Here is a 19,661-nt window from a genome sequence, read left to right as displayed (position 1 = left end):
GGGTTTGATGAAGGTGCCGAGAATAGTTGGTCCCACTATTCTAATGGGTCGAGGCATCTTTGCAGATCTTCTAGTTCGATCAGATGCAGTGGGGTCCAGCGGGACAACAGCGGGCTCAGGGTGCCTAACTTTCCAGTGGGTCACCAGCGGTCTCCCGCCTCAGCTTCTTGGTTTCAGGATACTTGGATCCTATCCTTCGTTCAGTGAGAACTCCAGAGATCGACCTGGTGTGGGTGTTTGGAGCCTTCTCTTATCCCGAATCTCCTTTGCGCCAAAACGAAGAGGACCCAATGGGAGATCTCACATACAAGCACATCAGATGTGGACCAATCACGGACCTCGGTGGTCCCAGTCATTCATAGCACACCAGACTTTCTGGCACCCAGGATGTGGATTGCAACTAGAGGTCCAGCCCACATCCTGGGGGCACACACACACACATAAGGCATGCAAAAGCCTGCGAAAGCTTGTCGCTTCGCAGGAAAATGCATGCCCAAATAAGGACTGAACCCGGGTAGGCTCCACCTGGGGAAGGTGAAGGGGCAAGATGGCCAAAGAACAGGACAAAGAACCTTGTGGCATGGCCATTTTGGAGCCAGGCCACCTTTCTGTGCCAACCACAGTAAACGTGGTTTGCATGGCAAGAAAGGGTAAAAAATAGATGAAAAGATAAGCTGCCACCAGCCCTGTCCAAGGCACATCAGCACGTCTCCAAAAAAATCCTTTAAGGGCCTTTAGACATGAAAGGAAGACCCAAGCGCAGTGTCCTGTAACATGTTGCAGAAAGGTTGCAACATTGGAACAGACTAAGGGAAACAAAGTCTCCCAGTGCTGACTGTCTTTAAGGGCATGTCAGTTTCCCTATAACAAAGTGAGCGAAAAGCCAGGGGAGTGCAGCTGACGGCTGTGCTCCACTGGCAAAGTCAGACTATGGTGTTTAACTAGCAGCAAAAAGTTGGGGGGTACACAACTGGAGGGAAAACTTCACATAAATGGGAATCTTTCCTAACACACCCTCACTCAGAGCTTTACAGTGGAAAGAGTGCACAGGTCCCTGATGAAGAAAGCACCTCCAGGTACCCCACCAAGGCCCATAATGGCCAGGATTCTCAATCATAAAGATAGAGAAAGGATCCTTGACCATATCCAGAAAGGCGGCACAATTCAGCAAGCGTCGGCAAATATTACTGCATACCCAGATTACACCCTGTGGGTGCAAAAACAAAGGATGCATTTCACCTCTGTCAAGAGAAGGATGCGAGGAGTGAACCTTAAGTATATTCTATTATACCCAGCAAGACTGAAGGTGTTCAACAAGGGCAGAGCCATCTTTTATGAAAACCTGGAAGATGCTTGCACATGGATGGACACGGAGAACTTGCAATCTGAAGAGGCCCACAGACGACAGGCGGAGGAGAAGCAGGCTGAAAAGCCTTGTGATACCGCAAGGATGTAGTGGGTATGACCATCCGACTGCCAGATCAAGACCTTGTGCATGGAACACAGGCACCAATAATATGAGGGGATCCCTCCGAGTGCGCGGACTACACTACCCATAAAGTGGGAGGTCAATTCATTCAGATACCTGAGAGTGGATATATTTCATGACCCCAAGACGGAATATTTACTGAACACACTTAAGTTGGTAGACAAGGAAGAAATGTCCATGGCATTTTGAGTCAGATTGCTGCTCTCAATGATGGGGAGAGCAGCATTATTAAAAATTGTAGTACTCCTGAGGCTTCTTCATTTCTTTATTAATATCCCGTACAACATCCCTAAAGGCTTTTTTAAAAGGCTCAACAGTATTTGCCAAGGCTTCCTATGGCACGGCACAAGATGCAGAATAGCCTTAACCAAATTACAAAGACTGTACGAGCAAGGTGGCATAAAGGTGCCCAATTTTGAGGCATACTGTGTGGCGAGTCAGCTGCAATTCATCACAGACTAGTTATCTGATGAACAGTCCTAAGATACTGTGATGCTGCAGCCTTTACGTGACCCATTTTATTTGAGGGAGGTGATATGGACGATACCACCGTGTACCCAGAAATCCTCTTTGCTGCTGAAGCTGGGGGAGACGATATGGCTTAGGGCCTGCCGCTTTTTAGAGAATCGGGCACCTTATTCCCCCCAGGTCCCATTGGTGACACTGAAGGCTGATGACCCACATCTTAGACAGAGTGTGAGGAAGTACTGGCAACCCATGGGTGTGGTTACGGTGGGAGACTTATTACACAAAGGCAAACCAATGGACTTTAGGGTCCTAACCTCGAACGGGCATACATATAGGAAAAAACATGATACACACTTCACTTCTCACTAGATTAAAAAGAAGTGGCCGGGTACGGATGGAGTGTGGCAAGAGGATAACACCATAGAAACACTTTGATACTTCGGATGGTGGACACGCTGTGTCTAGGTTATATGAGTTACTAATGTCACAGAGTGGGGACTTGTTGACGCAGACCAGGCGCAGCTGGGAGGCAGATTTGCAAGAGCAATTAACGGACGCAGTCTGGGGTAGAGCACTAGCCTATCATAAAAAGGTGTCTAGAAACGCAAAACTGAAATTAATACAGCTATATATAACTCACAGGGCATACCTGACCCTGAAGAGGATTGCCAATTTCAGCAAGGCAACAGAACAAACTTGTCTGAAATGCGGATTGATTAACGCGGATCTGATGTGTATGATCTAGGTTTGCTTGGAGATCCAAAAGTACTGGGAAAATATAGCGCAGGTCTTGGCCAGAGCAGGTATAACGCTTGACACGAGCACCCCAGCAGCCTGTATGCTCTGCATATTTGTGCAACCTAAACAAGTAAAGCATGTTATTAATCTGAAGGACTTTGCATACATCCTGGCGAAACGAAGAATAACAACGGGGTGGAAAGCGCACAAGAGACTGGAGGTGCGCCTGTGGTGGAGCGACCTGCAGAAATGGAGGCTCGCATAGAACCTCAGTGTGGCAGGAAGCTGCCCGCCGAGGCCAAGGAGAACCCAGTGTTGACCTCGACTCCTGGACGCATATGGTGCTGGAGTTGAGAGCCTTACCGCATAACAATAATGAATAGCAATAACCGTCCCGCACAATCAGTAACGAATATGAATGTATGTACCTAAATCTGATGTAAGATGTTAGCATGATAGGGGTGGAATAGGCTGGGATGAAGGAGGGGGGAGTTACGGGGGTGTGGAACATACAGACATGTTTAATTGAACAATGTTACGCACTGTGTATAAGAGTCTGTAAGTTATGTTGTTTAAAAATCAATACTTTTTTTTTTAACTGTGTTGCCCAATTTGGTGGGTTCCAGGGGACAGGTGATGTCCATTGCTATGCGTGAAAAGGGCATGTCAATGATCGGCATTGTTTGTAAATGAGCCCGGGATACAGGTGAGCAGAGGATTTCTGGCATATCTCACAGGCGGGCATGTTGTTTTTCACATATGGCTCTATGCTGGGCCATTCAAATGTATGGCGTACCTGGTCCTGGGTTCTGCCTACGCCTTGGTGGCCAATTGGGTGGGAGTGGGCCAATTCCATAACTACCTGTCGATGACTTCTGGTATTACCAGTTGCCTTCCGGCTCCCATCCCTCTCATTGTACCCTCAATATAATAACCCCTTCTTCTTAAAAAAGAAAGGCCCATGATGGTTCTGACCCTGTTCCTCCGGAATGGTCTTTCAGAAGGCCTCTGCCAGGATGGGGTCATTGCCTTGGGTGAAGGCTAAATCGGGTAGTGTGGGGTTATCATCACCCTCGGTTGCAGCAGGTGCTGGCAGGTTGGGATCAGCCTCTTCAAACCCTATGGAGCCTCAAATGGTTTCTGAAAGAGCCTCTGCCTCAATGATAGGACTTTATACTAGCTCCACAAATCCCTGGGCAGAGGGTTCGTCCACCTGTACTCTGTACTTCTGACTACCCGAGTTATGCAGTACCACTTGAATCTCTCTTCGATAGTCTGGATCTACTACCCCGGCAGCTACATCTAGGTTATATCGTCAGGCATATCCAGACTTAGCTGCTAGCCAGAGGTAGCTTCCCTCAGGAAGAGAAACCCTAATCCCGGTAGCAATCACTCATCATTCCTGACTGGGGATTTCAACCTCTTTCCCGCTAAAGAAGTCAAATGGATTTGTAGTGAGTATGGCTGTGGGGCTTAGGCGCTGAACTAACATGGGTCCAAACTCTATATTGGATTGGTCGCATCCCATTTGCGGTAGGTCAGACATAGGAGACGGACCATTAGACATGGTTCTAACCGATTCACTTTATTAAATTAAAGAAGTAATGCCTCTCATAGACCTACTACTACGATAAAAGTTCCCTATTCTAAATATAATAAAAGGGTTCTCGTCAGAATGTCTTACAAAATTATAAACCTTGTTCTTTGTACAAACCAATGCTAATACACTAACTGACCCTACCACTAATAAAGGAAAATAAAAGTTGGCCTGGAGAAGTGTCCCCGCTTCCACTTCTTGGCTTGTGTTGGTTGGTGCTTGAATCCTTCCCTAAAGTATCTCTCTCTCAGGTGTTTGCCTGCTTGTGAAGTCCAAATGTCTCTGGCCTCTTGGTTGGAGCTTCAGACGTAGGTCTAATCATACAGTTCAAAATCCAAGTCCCTTGCTTTCCCTACATGAGGGGACTCCTGACCCATTTTAACAAATACTTATTCACAATAAGTAGTTGTTGCTTAATTCTGCAATTTGACTTTGCATGTCCTACAGATTAGGTCCAGTCTCACTCTCTGCTAATATTGGTCGCCCCTGCTGGGTTATTGGGATCACTTTTACCCCCTCAAGGTGTTCTGCTCTTTTGTGGATATTCAGAAAACCTCTTGTAGGTGGTTATTCTCATTTTCACCCCCGACTGTTCCTCTTAAATTCTGTGTTTCTGATAGCAGTCTCCAGGATATTAACTTTGCTTTCACCCTCTTGGAGTTTCCTCTCGGTCATTGCTTTGGATAATTGATACATTTACTTCGCAATCTGACCTTCATTAGAAAGGAGGCAGAGCTACGCCGCCCTCCTCCCTCTTCTTATTGGGAACTGCATACCTGATTTTCTGCTGTGTCTGCTGTTTGGGGAGGAGGGCACTCTTTGCATTCAGGAAAAACCCTTCTAGTTTCTTCTACTTCATCCAGGCCCATCTGTTCGGGCACGGCAGCCTGTCATCTGGGTTGCTGCTCAGTCTCTCTGGTCCCGAGAATTCAGGAGTTTGGACGTTTACTGTTCCTGGGATTGTCAGAGTTCCATGGGCTTCCAACTCTCTCCGCCCACTGTGCATATTCTGTGGTCCTGCCTCCTTGATGTGTCCATTCTGCACTGTAGTAACGGCTTCCTCTATGTGTGGTCCCTTTTGCACTGGCCCTCTCCCAGCGATCGACTTGTTCCACATCAGTTCCTCACTTTCAGGTAGAGGTCTTGTCTGCATAGGTCTCTTGCTGTCATGAGCGAGAGAATCCCATTGGTCTTATGGTTCTGGCCCAAAGGAGTGGTAATCAGCACAACCAAACACATTTAAAGGGCCTTTGTCCTCAATATTGTTGTCAATTCCCATGTATGCAACAAGCAATAGGGACATTAGTAACAAGGAAGGTGTTTAAGATTGCTTAACTGGCGAGTCTGTGTCCCCTTAGTGGAAATCACCCCCAGTGAGATCCCGCTTTCCCAATCCCCTAGCAAGGGGGCTCACCTCCTTAGTCCCAAAAGGGGTTGCTCCCTCTTGGGGAGAAGCGATGAATTTCCTGGATTTGTCTCAAGACCTTATTTTCCACCCTTTTTTTTATTATTTATAAATCGCAAGTGTGGAATAAAAAGGCATGCGCTACCTGAAAGGTGTCTCGAGATGGGCACAACCAAGTCTCAGCTGAGGTCTATATGAAAATCACACCTACCGGTTTCTATTTGGAAAATCTTAAGTGCTCTCAGTTACCAGAATGAGCGAATGAAAGGAGGCCCAACATGGACCATTAATCATGTGTCCTTTCAGCCTTAGAAGATACAAGTACTAGTCACAAAACAATGAGTGAAATTCACTTAGAAATCTGTGTGGCAGTTCATTTGTCAATAAAGGATGTAGAAGAATTTGTACAGATAGGCTCAGCGGTGTTCAGAGGACCCACAAATAACAGTCTAAAAATGTATTTGACACATTGTCAAGAATCGCAGGCATTCCCCTTCTCCCCAAAGGGGATCCCCACTGAAGGCTAGGGAGCTGAGCCGCTCTGCAAAACCCTCTCTAGGGGTTGAGTCAAGTGGGACCTCACTAGGAGAGAGACCCCCTTTGGGGACAAGGACTCTCGTTCCTGTGAGGAACTGCCTACACCAACAAATGTAATTGCATACATGGGACTACCGGATAAGCCTCAGAATGTGGCATCCTTATCTTTGGCTGAAGGCAATGCAAGACGAAACCTCATGCCACCAGAAAAGGAAGAATCTCTTTAATGCATAACGTATATATACTGGGGCGAGGAGGAGAGGAGAGCATAAGCATGATGTGCAGGGGAAGTCCCCTGACATCATTACGCCAGTTACTTCTGGAGAGAGAGAGAGAGCATGAGGAGTAGACGCCGGAGAACCGGCGCATGCAGAGGCAAGAAGAGTCTCACGTATATCGAGAGACGAGCAAGCAACCCAGTGGTGTAGTGACCACAAGCTGGACATTGTGGGCAGGACTCCCCAGGAATGACTCAGATAACACCTGCTTGAGGAAGCGGGGCCACTACACACCAGCAGCAATAGTGCGGAGCAGGAGTCTTACACAGAGCCTAGGAACAAGAAGCCCTGTAGCCAAGAGAGAATGGTCCCAAGCGAGAGCCAAGCCCATCCACCAGCCCCTACCAAATAAGAGGTACCTGGGGGACCATGAGAAGTGAGAGGCCCGCGGGATATCATCATTTATCTGATGACACTTGTACCAGTCACAGGAACAAGAGGAATGGCTAAAGATATGTGATGGGAGTTGGAAACAAATAACGAGTGACCAAGAAAGGGAAGAGAGAATTTATGTGAAGCCGTCACCTCGTCCCATTACACAGGACAAGCTAGTGAATACGCATTCAGGGAAATTAACAGATGAAAAGCATCTAAGAGAGAGGCTGAGTATTGTAAGAAAGGCATGGTATCAAGGTAAGACGGACACGAGTGACCACAGTTCAAGGGTGTTTATTGAACTTTGACAAAGGTGTTATAAATGCCTATCTAATCTTAAAACTACAGATGGGAGCAAGCTATGACCATCAAATAATAATAATAATAATGCAGTCGTAGTGGAGTCTCGTCAAAATAAAAAGGGCCTATACTAAAAAAAAAAGAATTGACAACCCTTACCGTTAAATACAAATAGTGTTGGATAATGTTCATGAACAATAAAGAAGTGTTCACAAAAAAGATAAGTCAGGATGTTCAGGCCGTTGGCCTCTCTTACCCATGTTTTAAGCATGGGACAAGCCGGTTCACTCGAGCAGAGCACACTCTCAGGCTTCTTCGGCACGAGGACACAGTTCCAATACCAACATCAGGGCCTTCTGTGCCCGAGTCACTTAAGTTATCAAATTCTCTTGATTCAGAGGGCCTGGTGTACCAAAACAAACAAAAGTTCCTTTACAAATACTCAAGTCAGGTGAGTCACTCTTCACCCTGGATTCCCCTCAGCCGGGCTCAGATCCTTTTTCTTATACCACAATCATTAGTTTGGATCCCCCTCTTCCGGGCTAAGATCCTGTTCTCCAATGCTTATAGCATATATTTTGTCAGATGACTCACAGTTCACCCCGGCTCTCCCTCAGCCGGGCTCAGACCAATTTCAGTTTGTATTAGCTATCAAAGACTTTCGAATGTGCACAGGGTTTTGATTGACACGTTCCAGGACCACTTTGATTTCACAGTTCACGATTTTATACTCTCAGTTGGATACCTAACAGAGACCTCTGAATAAGCAACCACGGCAGCAATCACTCCTCCCCGGCGTGGCTATCAATGCAGGAGGGCCCCAAATACCTTCGACACACACTGCACCTTTCTTCAGTTTTAGTTCCCGGTCTTATGTTTCTTATTCTCGAGGGTTCTTTAAAGTAGCAGTTCTTCGCCGAAAATGTCAAGGGCACTTCCCTCCTTTCAGCCCTCTCTGGTCTTGCCGTATTTCTCCTCTTATTAAACTGCCATCTTGGAACTGCTGCTTCCTCGTGTGTTCTGCCTTGTTCAGAGTGTGCTTTCGTGCTCCGTCTTTCATCAGTGTGGGGAAGTGTGATGGAAGTCAGGTGTGTGTAATTATCAGTAATTGCCTGACTCGGCCTGACCCCTTGTGTTGGGACATATCAGATATATGGCTCGAGGGTTCGTTTTTTTTTCTCATAGTGAGCTGTCTATGAGAAAGGGTTTGTGTCGGGAAGAGGTGCGGGTGACGGGGGTGTTAAGGATTTCGATCAGGCGACACACACCTTGGTCTCAGCCTAGTATGTAGCGCACAACTGAGATGCCTTTCTCTTTATTTTATGCGGATTCAATTTGAGATGGTACACAACTCGCCTCACACCCCCCCCTTTTTTAAAATACCCCGTTCACAATGGACCATGAACCAGGCTGGTTGGTGAAAATGCAATATTTTATTTACTTTAAGATTCAAGGGAAATCATACAATTGTAATATGGGGCAGCAATCGCCAATGGGGTGATAATTACAATGAAAATGGAAGCAATGCACTTGGTTAACTTTCTCCTAGAACATATACAAAGCACAAGTGAATAGGAGCACTTTTTGAATTAGGATAGATAGCACCCAAGGTAAGGTTTCCCCCTGCAATGTTCCTTCAACCCCCAAACAGAATCAAAATCCGACCTTCCTGCACAAAATAAGAGGGAAAACAGAGTTTAAATCCCTTTGCAATAGCATGAAATGACACTCAGAAATGGCAAATAAATAATTAATATGCGGTTAAACTTTGAGGTAAATATGATTTCTCACAAAGGCAGTAATATATAGACACTAGCAATCACAAGGCAATGGATCACCAAGAGCATACAATTCGAAAACGAGTGGAAAGTTAGAACATGCTGCAGCCAAATGACACGTTGGAAAGTTGCAATTTTCTCAATTCCAGTTTAAAATGACCCAAACGTTTTTTTTTATAAAAACGGGTGAAATACTGAAAATTGCAATGCGGTTTTCGGTCTGGGGGATAGATGTAAATCACAGGGACAGTATCAAAGTGAAAGAATGGTGGTAGCTGAAGATTTGGATGAGATTTTCCGGGTGGAATGGGGTTCAGTTTTAGGAAAAATAGAGCAGTTAAAATTAAAACTTCTGTTTTGAAATAAAGGCAAATGTTACTCAAACTAAATTATCTAGACTACATTGTTAAAGAGGAACACAGTAAGCTCCAAGGTTGATTCACTAGGTCAACCTGATCACTCCACTGCTCAACTTTAACTGGAAATTAGTTGATTACTCAAAATATAACAGGATTTACACCAGACGGAAATGAAAAGAGAGATGGCGCTAGCACTTAGAAATCAAGGACAGGGTTCACAGAGAATTCTATTAGTTTTTAACAAGTTACCAGGGTATGAATAAGATTGCTTAGAGAGTGTAATACAAACAAAAGGGTCATGATGTGGAGACTATGTGTTTCTCTGTGATAGGGAGATACTCACATTCCACGCTTGGGTTTGGAATTTTGGAACGGCCAACTGGGTTTGGTCATCACACGGCAGGCACGCCTTACAGCAAACAGCTGGACAATTCTAGTCACCGGATGGCAAGGACAGCTGGATGGCAGGGTTGCAGCGGGCATGCAGTTCGTGGGCAGCAAGCCGGTCTGATTTCAGGATGCAAAAGGTACCACAGCTTTTCCCTTTTTATAATGGGATTTTAATCTGGTTTTTCTGGATCAATGGCCTTGCTGAGTAAGGATCAGCAATGCTTTGGGCTTGCTGGAGTAGGGTCAGCAATGCTTTGGCCTTGTAGTGAAATCTGGAATCAGCAAGATGAATGGAGCAGATCAGTAATGCAGCTGCAGGAAATTCAGGAGAGAGTATGTCTCTGGAGCTCTGTCAACCACTCTTATTTATAGGGCATGGTGACATCACAGAACTATTGGTGGGCAGAACTGAGCTAGGCCTACCTCCAAGAAGCGGATAGGACAATCAATGTTGGTTGCTTCCTCGAGGAGGAGTCCCGGTTTATGAGGTTGCATTTTATGAGGTAAAAAGCCATCCCAGAGCCCTTTTTGCCAAAAAACAGTCATAACCTAATTTACACATTTATACATTTGTGGCACTTTAACAAATCACATTGGCAGATTACATATTGTATGTAGAGCATAGCAGTCCAATCCTCATGGTTCTGGGATCTTGTTTCGCCCTTCTGCCAGTTTTTCGCACTTTTCAGTGAGAATTATATTACTTAAAATTTTATAACTCTATACATGGGTTTGGATTATCATTAGGCATATAAGTATTAAAATGTGCAATGGCATCATGGATACTTTCCTTATAATACCCAATTCTCTGCCATTTCTAGTCCCCATGTGTCAGTGAAGTCTATGACGTCTTAAATGAAAGCCCATGAAATCACATTTAAACAGTTAACCTTTCACATTTTTGCAAAGTCCTGTGGCAAAGATAAAAGTCTTACAAGTTTTATTTATAAAATAGCCTTTGGAAACAAATGTTCAGTATTGGTCCCCATATACGGGCATAGCATCCAAGCTACCCCCCTAAGTCCAGGGTTCGTCATGGAGTTTTTCTTTGAAGCTTCTCTTAGAAGTCACAGGGAGGTGTGATTTTCTTTTTCACACATCCGTGTCCTAGAAGTTCCATTGTAAGATGGCTCAGCCCAGACCCAAGTCTGATTAGTATGTGAAGTTTCTTTGTCCTGGTCAAAGTTTTCCAACCTAGCAATTATCATCCAGGTGTCCTGGAAGTTTATGGTGGTTCCCTTTTGGGGGAAGCCTTGGCTCTGCCAACAGGAATAACCTATTTCGGCAGCTTGCAAAATCCACCCCAGGCAGTTTAACAGTTTTATTTTTCTTTTATTTTGTACTGAATCAAAACAGCCTGTTGAATAAAACAGCCTATGTATGTCTCCCCAGCAACAAACCCCTTTACATTGCTAGGCACAGACAAGCTTTTATTCAACATTGTACTTTTTAAAACTAGCATTTTTTTCCTCTGGTTTGTTAAAGCCCATTTTGACATTCGTGGTGAAAGCTGGCATATGTTTTTCAAATTCAGTTTTGCTCTTCCATCTGGATTCCCACATGGCTTTGTAGCTGTAGTCAGCTTGTTTTACACAACAGTCTGTACAAGGCAAAAGACTTCATGAAATTGACATGCCCACAGAAAGCTATGATTTTCTTTTCAAGCAGTGATTGCAAACATTTTGTAGCAAAATGTAAGTGTTTCCCCTGTAGCTGAAGGAAAGCTTTTGTTGATTTTCTCAGGTTTGGCTGGCACAGCCTGTCATTCAGGAATAAGGCTCTTTTCTGATGGAGCACATTGTGAATATGGCTGGGCATGACAGGGTCTTTTTGATAAAAGCAGTTTGATGAAACCAGGGAAAAATAGCATCAGAGCGGCATCATTTTAAAGGTGAAAAATTCCCATTTTCAATGGGAATTTTGGGCTTGCAGCCACAACAGCGCTGCTTTTTCACTCGATTGCTTTAAGACAAACAAGAACACACCCTAGTAGCCTTTCTCGGGGTGCTCCCTGTTCCATCTTGCTCAATGGCGCTTGGCAAAGCAGTGCAGCCATCTTTTTGTTGCTGAAAACGCAGTTTTGGTGTGATGCAGTGGTGCTCACAGGAGCCAGTGCCGCCATTTTGCTGGTTCTGCTGAAGTACAGCTTGGCGATGTGGGAAAGTACTGCAGAGTGAGTATATCCCACAGGTGGGTTGATGAGAACAGATGATAATAGAAGCGTCGAAAGGGGAAGAGGAAACCCTCTCTCAAGTGCTCCCGAGGAGAAGGCTTGGAAAGACGATGCAAATAGCTATCTGAGTAGCAAGAAAGGTTCTTAGAAAAGACATTTGAAAAGGGGGCCACTGAAAGAAGGAGCTCTGGAGGAGCTATAAGAGTTGATCGCAGAGACTATGGCCCTCATAAGGCCTCCAGCGGAAAACCATGGTGCTATTAGGTTGGCGGGGCGGTAATTCCCCATGCCACCATGGCCCTTCCCCATTCCCATTTCTGCCCCATAGGGCATAATGGGAATGGGGAAGGCGGTAAGTACGGTACCGCAAATTGCGGTACCATACTTATCTCGAAAGTCCCTTTGCGGGCCCCTACTTTAACGGCTGGTCTAGACCAGCCGTTCAGGTCGGGTCCCGCAAAGGGACCTCGTAATCAGGTGTTAAGGGTTTAACGGCGCCGACACCTTTTACGGCGTCGTTAACCCCTTAACGCCAGGGTCCTAGTGAGGGCCTATCTGTTCCACCAAGAGTTGGCATAATTCAAGACTATTGAAAGAACTGGAGCGGAGACCAGGCAAAGACAAATCATTTCCTTGGTTTATTTTAAGTTAGTTAACATGAGTGGCAGGGCCAGATTAGGGTAGTTTAGACAGAGGACATATTTCCTTTTGACTTAGGACAGCGGAGGAGCACCTTTAGTTTCTTTAGATATGTAGGGAATTCCCTTTAGTGATGGGGAAAGTTAGGCCTTCTACTTATAATTTCTTTAAAAAGCCTGAACCATGTCTTCTGAATGTCTAACTCCTTCTTCCGACCTGCCACAATGTCAAAATGATCCCTGGTTTGGCAGGGATCATTTTATCATCCCTGCCCTACCAGCTGTAACTACAGAAGGCGGTCTATAGGTTTCATCAGTGCTGTATAGTCCTGACAGCCTTGTTGTTGGAGCATTTGGCCATGTTTTCACAACACCAAGAAAGTTATGGTGGGTTTAAAAAGGTATGAAAAAACCCTTTCACCTGAAATGTGAAAGTAGGAAAGTCCATTTGAGCCAAGTCACACATTCCACAACGACACCTAATAGCCATCGCTGGAAGTTCACACCTCCAGTTCTGAGCACAAACATAGCTTGGAGGCAACAGAGCTCTGTACATAGGAGACTCACCTGTAGGATTACAAAATTACTATTAAAGATACAGGAGTAGCAGAGTAGCTGGTATGGATGGGGGAGCAGGAGAAAGAGAAGAGCACTTCGTAGAAGAAACAATAAGGACCCTGTGGCACACCTTTTCTCTTTTTTTCCTTTAAGGCTCATGCATATGGCTGCATCACAATATTCCTGCGGTTCACACTATCATGAGTGCGGGTTCAAAACTGCAATGATTTGGAGGGCTCAGAAATCCTCGCCCTTTGAGAGAATGGAATCAAATGAGGGAATGCATAGATGCCGGTGGAACACTTATTCTCTCACCACATACAGTGCATAACACAGCTTCAGGGCACTAAGGGTTGGTAGGCCCTCCTCCTAGAACACAATTTATGAATAATTCTACACAACATTCTTGCCCGTATCTGTACAGTTCTAACACCAACATTTCTGGCATCACAAATTGGGATAATCCAGAAGTATTCTAAGTGGCACCCGACAGAGGCTGTGAGACCCACAATCCAACAAAAGTCTGCCACTGTATGTTGAGAGACTCCTAACCGCGAGTGTGGGAGATACCCAAGAGGCATCTGGCCTAGTAAGATCGTTGTCTGTCCTCCCTTTGTTCCCCCCCTTGTCTCGTCGCGCCTTGAAACACTTGTGTATAGGCGCGTTATAAATGCCATATCATATCATATCATATCATAGTCCTGGGACACATATTCAGTTCCTCACTTGCCAGAAACCAAACTGCTCTTCTCAGGCTCCAGTTGCATTCTGTCTCAGAGACCTATATTTTAGTACTAACTGTCAGTAGACATCCACCATAATCTGCCATTTCAGCTGTCATTCACTGTCTCCTAGCAATGAGCCCTCCACCATTATATAATTCTGAGGCACCACACCGCCACCTAAAGTGAGAGCTCTGCCACTGAAGCCCAGGCAGGCTGTCTATTGAACGCGAGTAATTTCATATTCAGGTCTAGGAGGTGAGGCACATTAACCCTGTGTCATCTAGTCCACAGCTCCCATAGAAAAAACCTTTGAGACATTAGAAACAGTGGCTGTCACCAAAATGGCAAGGGAGTGCATGTTTAGACTTATCTCCTGAAAGATAGAGTAACGAGATATGCTTGTGGACAGCTACAAAGATGGTGGAGGCAAGTGTTCCCGCTGAATTGTTGTCATCTGTTTTAGGGAGAATTCTCTGTTGAGGCCAATTTCCCAAACCTAGTGAGTCCCCCAGCAGCTTTGCTGGATTTTTGGGGTTTATTTTTTTCTGCTGCTAAGAGTGAGACTCTCTTTCTCCCACTCTTAGGCATGATTTGAGTATGTCCTTTGACTGTGAATGTGTTTTATGGGCTAGGGGGTCTTTTACTCCATAGGGCTTCATGTGTTTTTGGTGTGTGTGTTACACAGCACCCTCAGTGCAGTAACACAGGGGTGTCATAGTGACCCCCAAACATAGACTCCATACCCTGGGACTGACTACTGTCTGCCAGGGCATGTAATGTCACCATTGGCTTTACTTGTCTCAAATTGTGAACAGAACCAGTACAAAGCATCATATTGTGGAAGTACTGGTAGGGGTAATTTGATTGCCCCTGGGTCTGTTTTCCAAGGGGGCACTGTCCAGTCCCCCCTTGTCAAGTTTCTGGCTGGTGGCAGTGGATACCACGCAGAATATTCTACAGGAATACTTCCTATGGGATTTTCCCATTGATTTTAAACGCACCACTTTTTGGTGCAATGTTAAAGATACCGCCAGGTTATTTATTTAATATTTATTCCCCGGTTGGGTCTTTTTGCCAGGACTCGGTTTTAAAATGGCGTTTGTGTTCGCCTCTGAAACTCTAACCCAAGTCGAGCCCTTTGTTCCACTTTTTGGCGGGCTTCTCCACAGAAGCCCTCCAAATGGTGCCACTCTGTCTGGGGTCAGCAGGATGTGTGGGAGGGGGATTAGGCACCCTGGACTGAATTGCCTTGCCAACTCAAGTCGCACTCTTGTGTGATTGGCCCAGTGGTGAGCCTCCCGGCTCACCACTTAGCATGTTTGAGTAACAGCTAGGCTGTTGAATGGGGGTTTTTCTGCATAAAAGCAGGACTTTGGGGACTGGAACTTCAGAAGTCTCCACAGGACCTAAAGAATCCGATGAGGGGAGAAGCTGAGCCATCGACAACGACGACACCACCGGTGGAGCCCTGCTGTACGAACTCACCACTTCCCCGACGACAGAGGAGATCTTCTTCCAGGAGAGTCTTCTTCCCTTTGAGCTGGTGGGACCAACCAGTTCGCCTTTTTCGCCTTCCTGGACTTCTCGTGGTCGAATCGCCCGTGCCAAGCACCCCAGTGGCCGGATAGCCACGCTTCACCACTACCGCGAATAAAAGGGTCGTACCTTTTAATCGTGAACTCCGCGGCTGGTTTCTTCCCTGGCAGTGCAACGACCTCCAGCTTTCTTCCTCGTCGAGATCATCTCTTCCCCTGGTCGAAGCCACGACTTGCACCCGCTGCCAGGAACAACTGCCACCGCTGGAGCTTTCTCACCATTTCAGGTACTGTCCCGCGCCTGGTCTCCCTTGCAACACATTGTCCAAGGTGTCCCATAAATCCTTGACTTTCTAACTGGGTTGACCTCAGACCTGCTAACTTTGCCTTTCTGAACTGATCCAACCTCTTTTTGACTTTTCTGAATGGCTTTGAGTGCATTTCCACTGTGTGATCTTGGGCACAGTGTTTGCTTGTTCTACTGTATTTTTAGCCCTATTGTGTATACTCTATATACTGCTTAACTCTTCTTGAGAGAAATCTGACTGCTCAGCCACAGCTACCAGGGAAATCTGGGTGGTGCAGACTGCTAACAATTGGGTTTACCGCTTACTCCTGTAGTCTTAAACTTTTTGCAGTGGTCCCTAAGGGAAGTGCACAGGTTTCTGCCTAACAATCTGTAACAGGGGTTTAAGATTAAATGTGTCACATGAGGCTCAGGTGTGACATTACAAGGGTGGTTAATGCATGGATTGATCTTTCATCAAGAATGTGGGGACAGAAGCAGGAAGAGGAGGTGCAGAGAAGTTGTGGGAGTGCAAAAATACTGCTTGACATAAGTTTGGGTCCAAGATGTGGTGTGTGACTGGTTGGGCCTTGTAGTCCTGATCTGCCTTCACTAGCTGTGTATCTATACATAAACACTGCCAGTGTCGCACATTCCTAGAATGTTCCACTTCCTCAAATGTATGTGCTTGAGAACCATCAGCGCTCTGACATGAACAAAAAAATCGATCATGTGTGAAATTCCACAGTTGCTTCTGTTCTTCTGCTGTATTCTCCAGGAGCCTAACCAGTGTCACTGGCCATTTTCAGCACTATATACAATGCAGTTAAGTTGTACAGGATTACCTACCCCTGTGATCATAGACTCAAACTGAAGTGGCTCAGTTTGTGTAACCTGCTTGTGTCTCTTGCCAGGTTCACCGTGCCCAACGGCGGAGGACACACCAGCCGCAGGGTCTGCAGTTGCCAGAAGAACTGAATCAGCACACCGACTTCCATGGTCTGGTCCCACGGCAGACGATGCAGCTCTTTGCAGTACTGTGCATCGAAACCAGTCACTATGTAGCCTTTACCAAGCATGGCGCCCAAGACCATGACTGGCGGTTCTTTGACAGTATGGCTGACCGAGAAGGTGAGGACTAGGTGCTATGGCATGGTCAGCATCGCAATCTCTGTTTACTCAGTCTCACAGTCTACCTTCCTGTACATCTCCCCATGTCTGTCTCTCCTTTCTTAAACCCATGACCCCAATTTGCCATCTTCCAGCCTATTTCTCTTAATTCTCTATACCCTTGAACCTTCACCACTCAGTTTGCCTCTACTTTACTCAGTTCCACACATCCTCATCCTATCTGTTTGCAGTGTCTGTGCTTAGCTGGTCGCTCTCTCTCTCTTTCCCACTCTCTCTTCTGCTCTCTCACTCCTTCTTGCTCGCTCTCCTTCTCTCTCTCCTGCTCTCCCTCGCTGTTTCTCACTCCTGCTCTCTCTCTCTCTCTCTCTCTCTCTCTCTCTCTCTCTCTCTCTCTCCCTCCCTCCCCACCCCTCCTGTCTTGAGCCTGCCTAATTCTTATCACCAGAAAGAAACCTGTTGCTGGCTCTGTGTTTTGTAATTCTTGCAGCTGTGCACATTTTGTAATGCAATTCATATGTAAGGATTACATGTCCTATCTTAGTAACAAACATTTTCATTAGCCACAGTTCACGTTAATATTATATATAGTGACCACATATGTATTTTAATGACATTTAATCTAGGCTTATATCTCTTCAAATACAAAAACAATCCAATTCGCACACCCTAGTATATACTTAAAATCATTTTAATAGTCTGTATTTTTAGTGTATTAAATGTATATGTGTACACCAATGGGCATATCTCCTTATCAGAACACTAAAACATCTATTGTGCAATACAATCTTTTATACTAATAATTCTCTAATAAACTGAAAAACGAAAAAACGAATCGAGTAAGTGGTCTTCCTACTAACCTACATGTTTTGATCTATACATCATTAGTTGTGCCAAGACAATCATCAGGGGTTTCTTTCTATTCTATTATCCATATTGTCTGCTTATAGGGTTTACAAAGGTACATTGTGGTAGGTCAGAATCAGGACAATTAGGCATTGTTTAAAGTTTTTTATTTTTCTCACATCCAAATAGTTTCCCTAATCTCAAGCCCTATTCTATACAAAAAGCAAGTAAAAAGGGTGCCCGTCAGGATGTCTGAAAATAGTAAAGCCTTTGTCCAGAATCCTACTCTAACCTAATCACTTTCCGTATCTGCCAAAAGAAAACAACAAAAATGGGCTCTGGGGGACTATTAAATTGAAGGAATGGTGGCTCCCTTCTGACCCCAATCCTGTCCACATTAGGTAAAAGCCTTTGCCTATAATTCAAGTTCAAAATATGGTGTGTTGGAGTGCTACCCCTGGTTTCTCTCTCTCTCTCTTTCCACTTTGAGACTGTTCCTGTCTTTCTCCTCCCTGGGATTCTTTCAGTCTTTGTTCCTATCCACGCTGGGGTTCGCTGTCTCTCTCTGCTACCCCTCCTTTCCCTCTATAGGGCTCTTCTCCTTCTCACTCCCCACTTTGTGGTTGCCTCAGCCTTTGGCCACTCTTTGGCTCTTCTCTTCAGTCCTCACTCTAAGGTTGCCTGTGTTTTAAACCACTCTGGGTTTCTTTTCCTTCTTCCTTGCTGGGGTGTTCTCATTATCTCCCCACTTTGGTGCTTTCTCTGACCCACCCCAATATGGGGCTAATCTCTGGCTTACTTCTCTCCTCTGTGGTATTCTTCGTCTTTCCCTACTCTGGGTTTCCATTCGTTCTTTCACTCTTTCACCTGCCTACCTCTCCAGTTGAGCCTTCCTGACTGCCTCAAGCAGTGCTCCTCAGGAGGGGCGTTGAGTTTGGTTGTTTCTCCTCTTGTTGCGGAGCCGCTTACGCAACTCTTCTGCTGGGCTCTGCATCGGCTTTCCAGGACTCTTCCTTTTAGTTCTCACAGCTCAGTGTGTGCAGAGTCGCTTACGTGACTTTCCAGATAGAGTCCCTCTCTTGGCTGCTCTGGCTAGCCATCAGCTGCGCATCACTGCACTCTCCTGGTGCATGTCGCGCTCCTGTCCACTGACACATGCATTTTCTATATCCCTCTGGGCACATCTCCTTTAGCCCTTTTGGTGCGGTTAAACTCTGCAGAGCTGGTTGAGTCTTCTGTGGTTGGTGGTCCTAATGGAGGAACCTCCAGTGGGCTGATTCACTCGTCTCTCCTAATTTTTCACAGGAGATTAGGCATACCTGGGGGCAGAAGCTAAGTCAAGCATTAATAAATGGTGGAGATGGGCATCATAACACCTAGCCCCTAGAAAGCCTACAAAGGTGTTACTGAATGGTGGGTAGGGATGGTGACGTACTACACTCCTGTTGAGGTCCTCGTCCCCCAAGGGGGGAGTCACCTCCGGAGAGATCCCCCTTACCCTGTCCTCTAGGTGGTAAGAATAGGGGGCTCACCTCCCTAGTCCCAAAGGGGTTGGCTGCCCACAGGGAGAGGCGACGATCTCCCTGAATTCATCACATGTATTGTGTATTAAATCTCTTTTTCCTGGAATTCCTTCAAGATTAAAATCATTCCTGGTTAGTAGTATCTCTTATTTTCAAATGATATAAAGTAGTCACTAAACCTATTGATATCATAACACCCCAGTCAGTGCCCCTCACTATTTCATCTCTTTTCAATATAATCGAGGGTGCATTTCAGTTTTACATATTCAGTGATAAATTAAACTGTCCTTCTTTCTATTCCATTATTCATTTTTATAACTACTGAGATTTGTTATTCTCCATTTTGAGTTTAGTTTTTGCCTCTCTCTCACTACTGATCACCAGTTAGAGAGAGCTTGAATATGAATGGCAAGAAGTGACGAGATCCCCTGAAACTAGTATTTCTAAAAAAGAACAATGGACCACAGGTAAGCAACAGGGATTTAATATATCACTAAATATGCAAAATTGAAACACAGTCAATTAAAACTAGTAG

General features: G+C 45.4%; 1 protein-coding gene across 4 annotated transcripts in view; it reads left to right on the top strand.

Annotated features, from left to right (window-relative positions):
* Positions 1-19,661, top strand: part of LOC138521176 (ubiquitin carboxyl-terminal hydrolase CYLD-like) — a 2,059,174-nt gene that overhangs the window by 1,941,403 nt on the left and 98,110 nt on the right. For all 4 annotated transcript variants that reach the window (XM_069633784.1, XM_069633781.1, XM_069633782.1 and 1 more), the window contains one exon: positions 16,544-16,760. In XM_069633784.1, coding sequence (XP_069489885.1) covers positions 16,544-16,760 — 217 coding nt within the window. The remainder of the gene's footprint in view (positions 1-16,543; positions 16,761-19,661) is intronic.

The sequence above is a fragment of the Ambystoma mexicanum genome, chromosome 13 (assembly GCF_040938575.1).
Source record: "Ambystoma mexicanum isolate Mex_15411 chromosome 13, UKY_AmexF1_1, whole genome shotgun sequence".
Taxonomy (NCBI): Eukaryota; Metazoa; Chordata; class Amphibia; order Caudata; family Ambystomatidae; genus Ambystoma; species Ambystoma mexicanum.
Note: the sequence above shows the minus strand (reverse complement) of the source record. Positions and strands in the feature narration are given on the sequence as shown.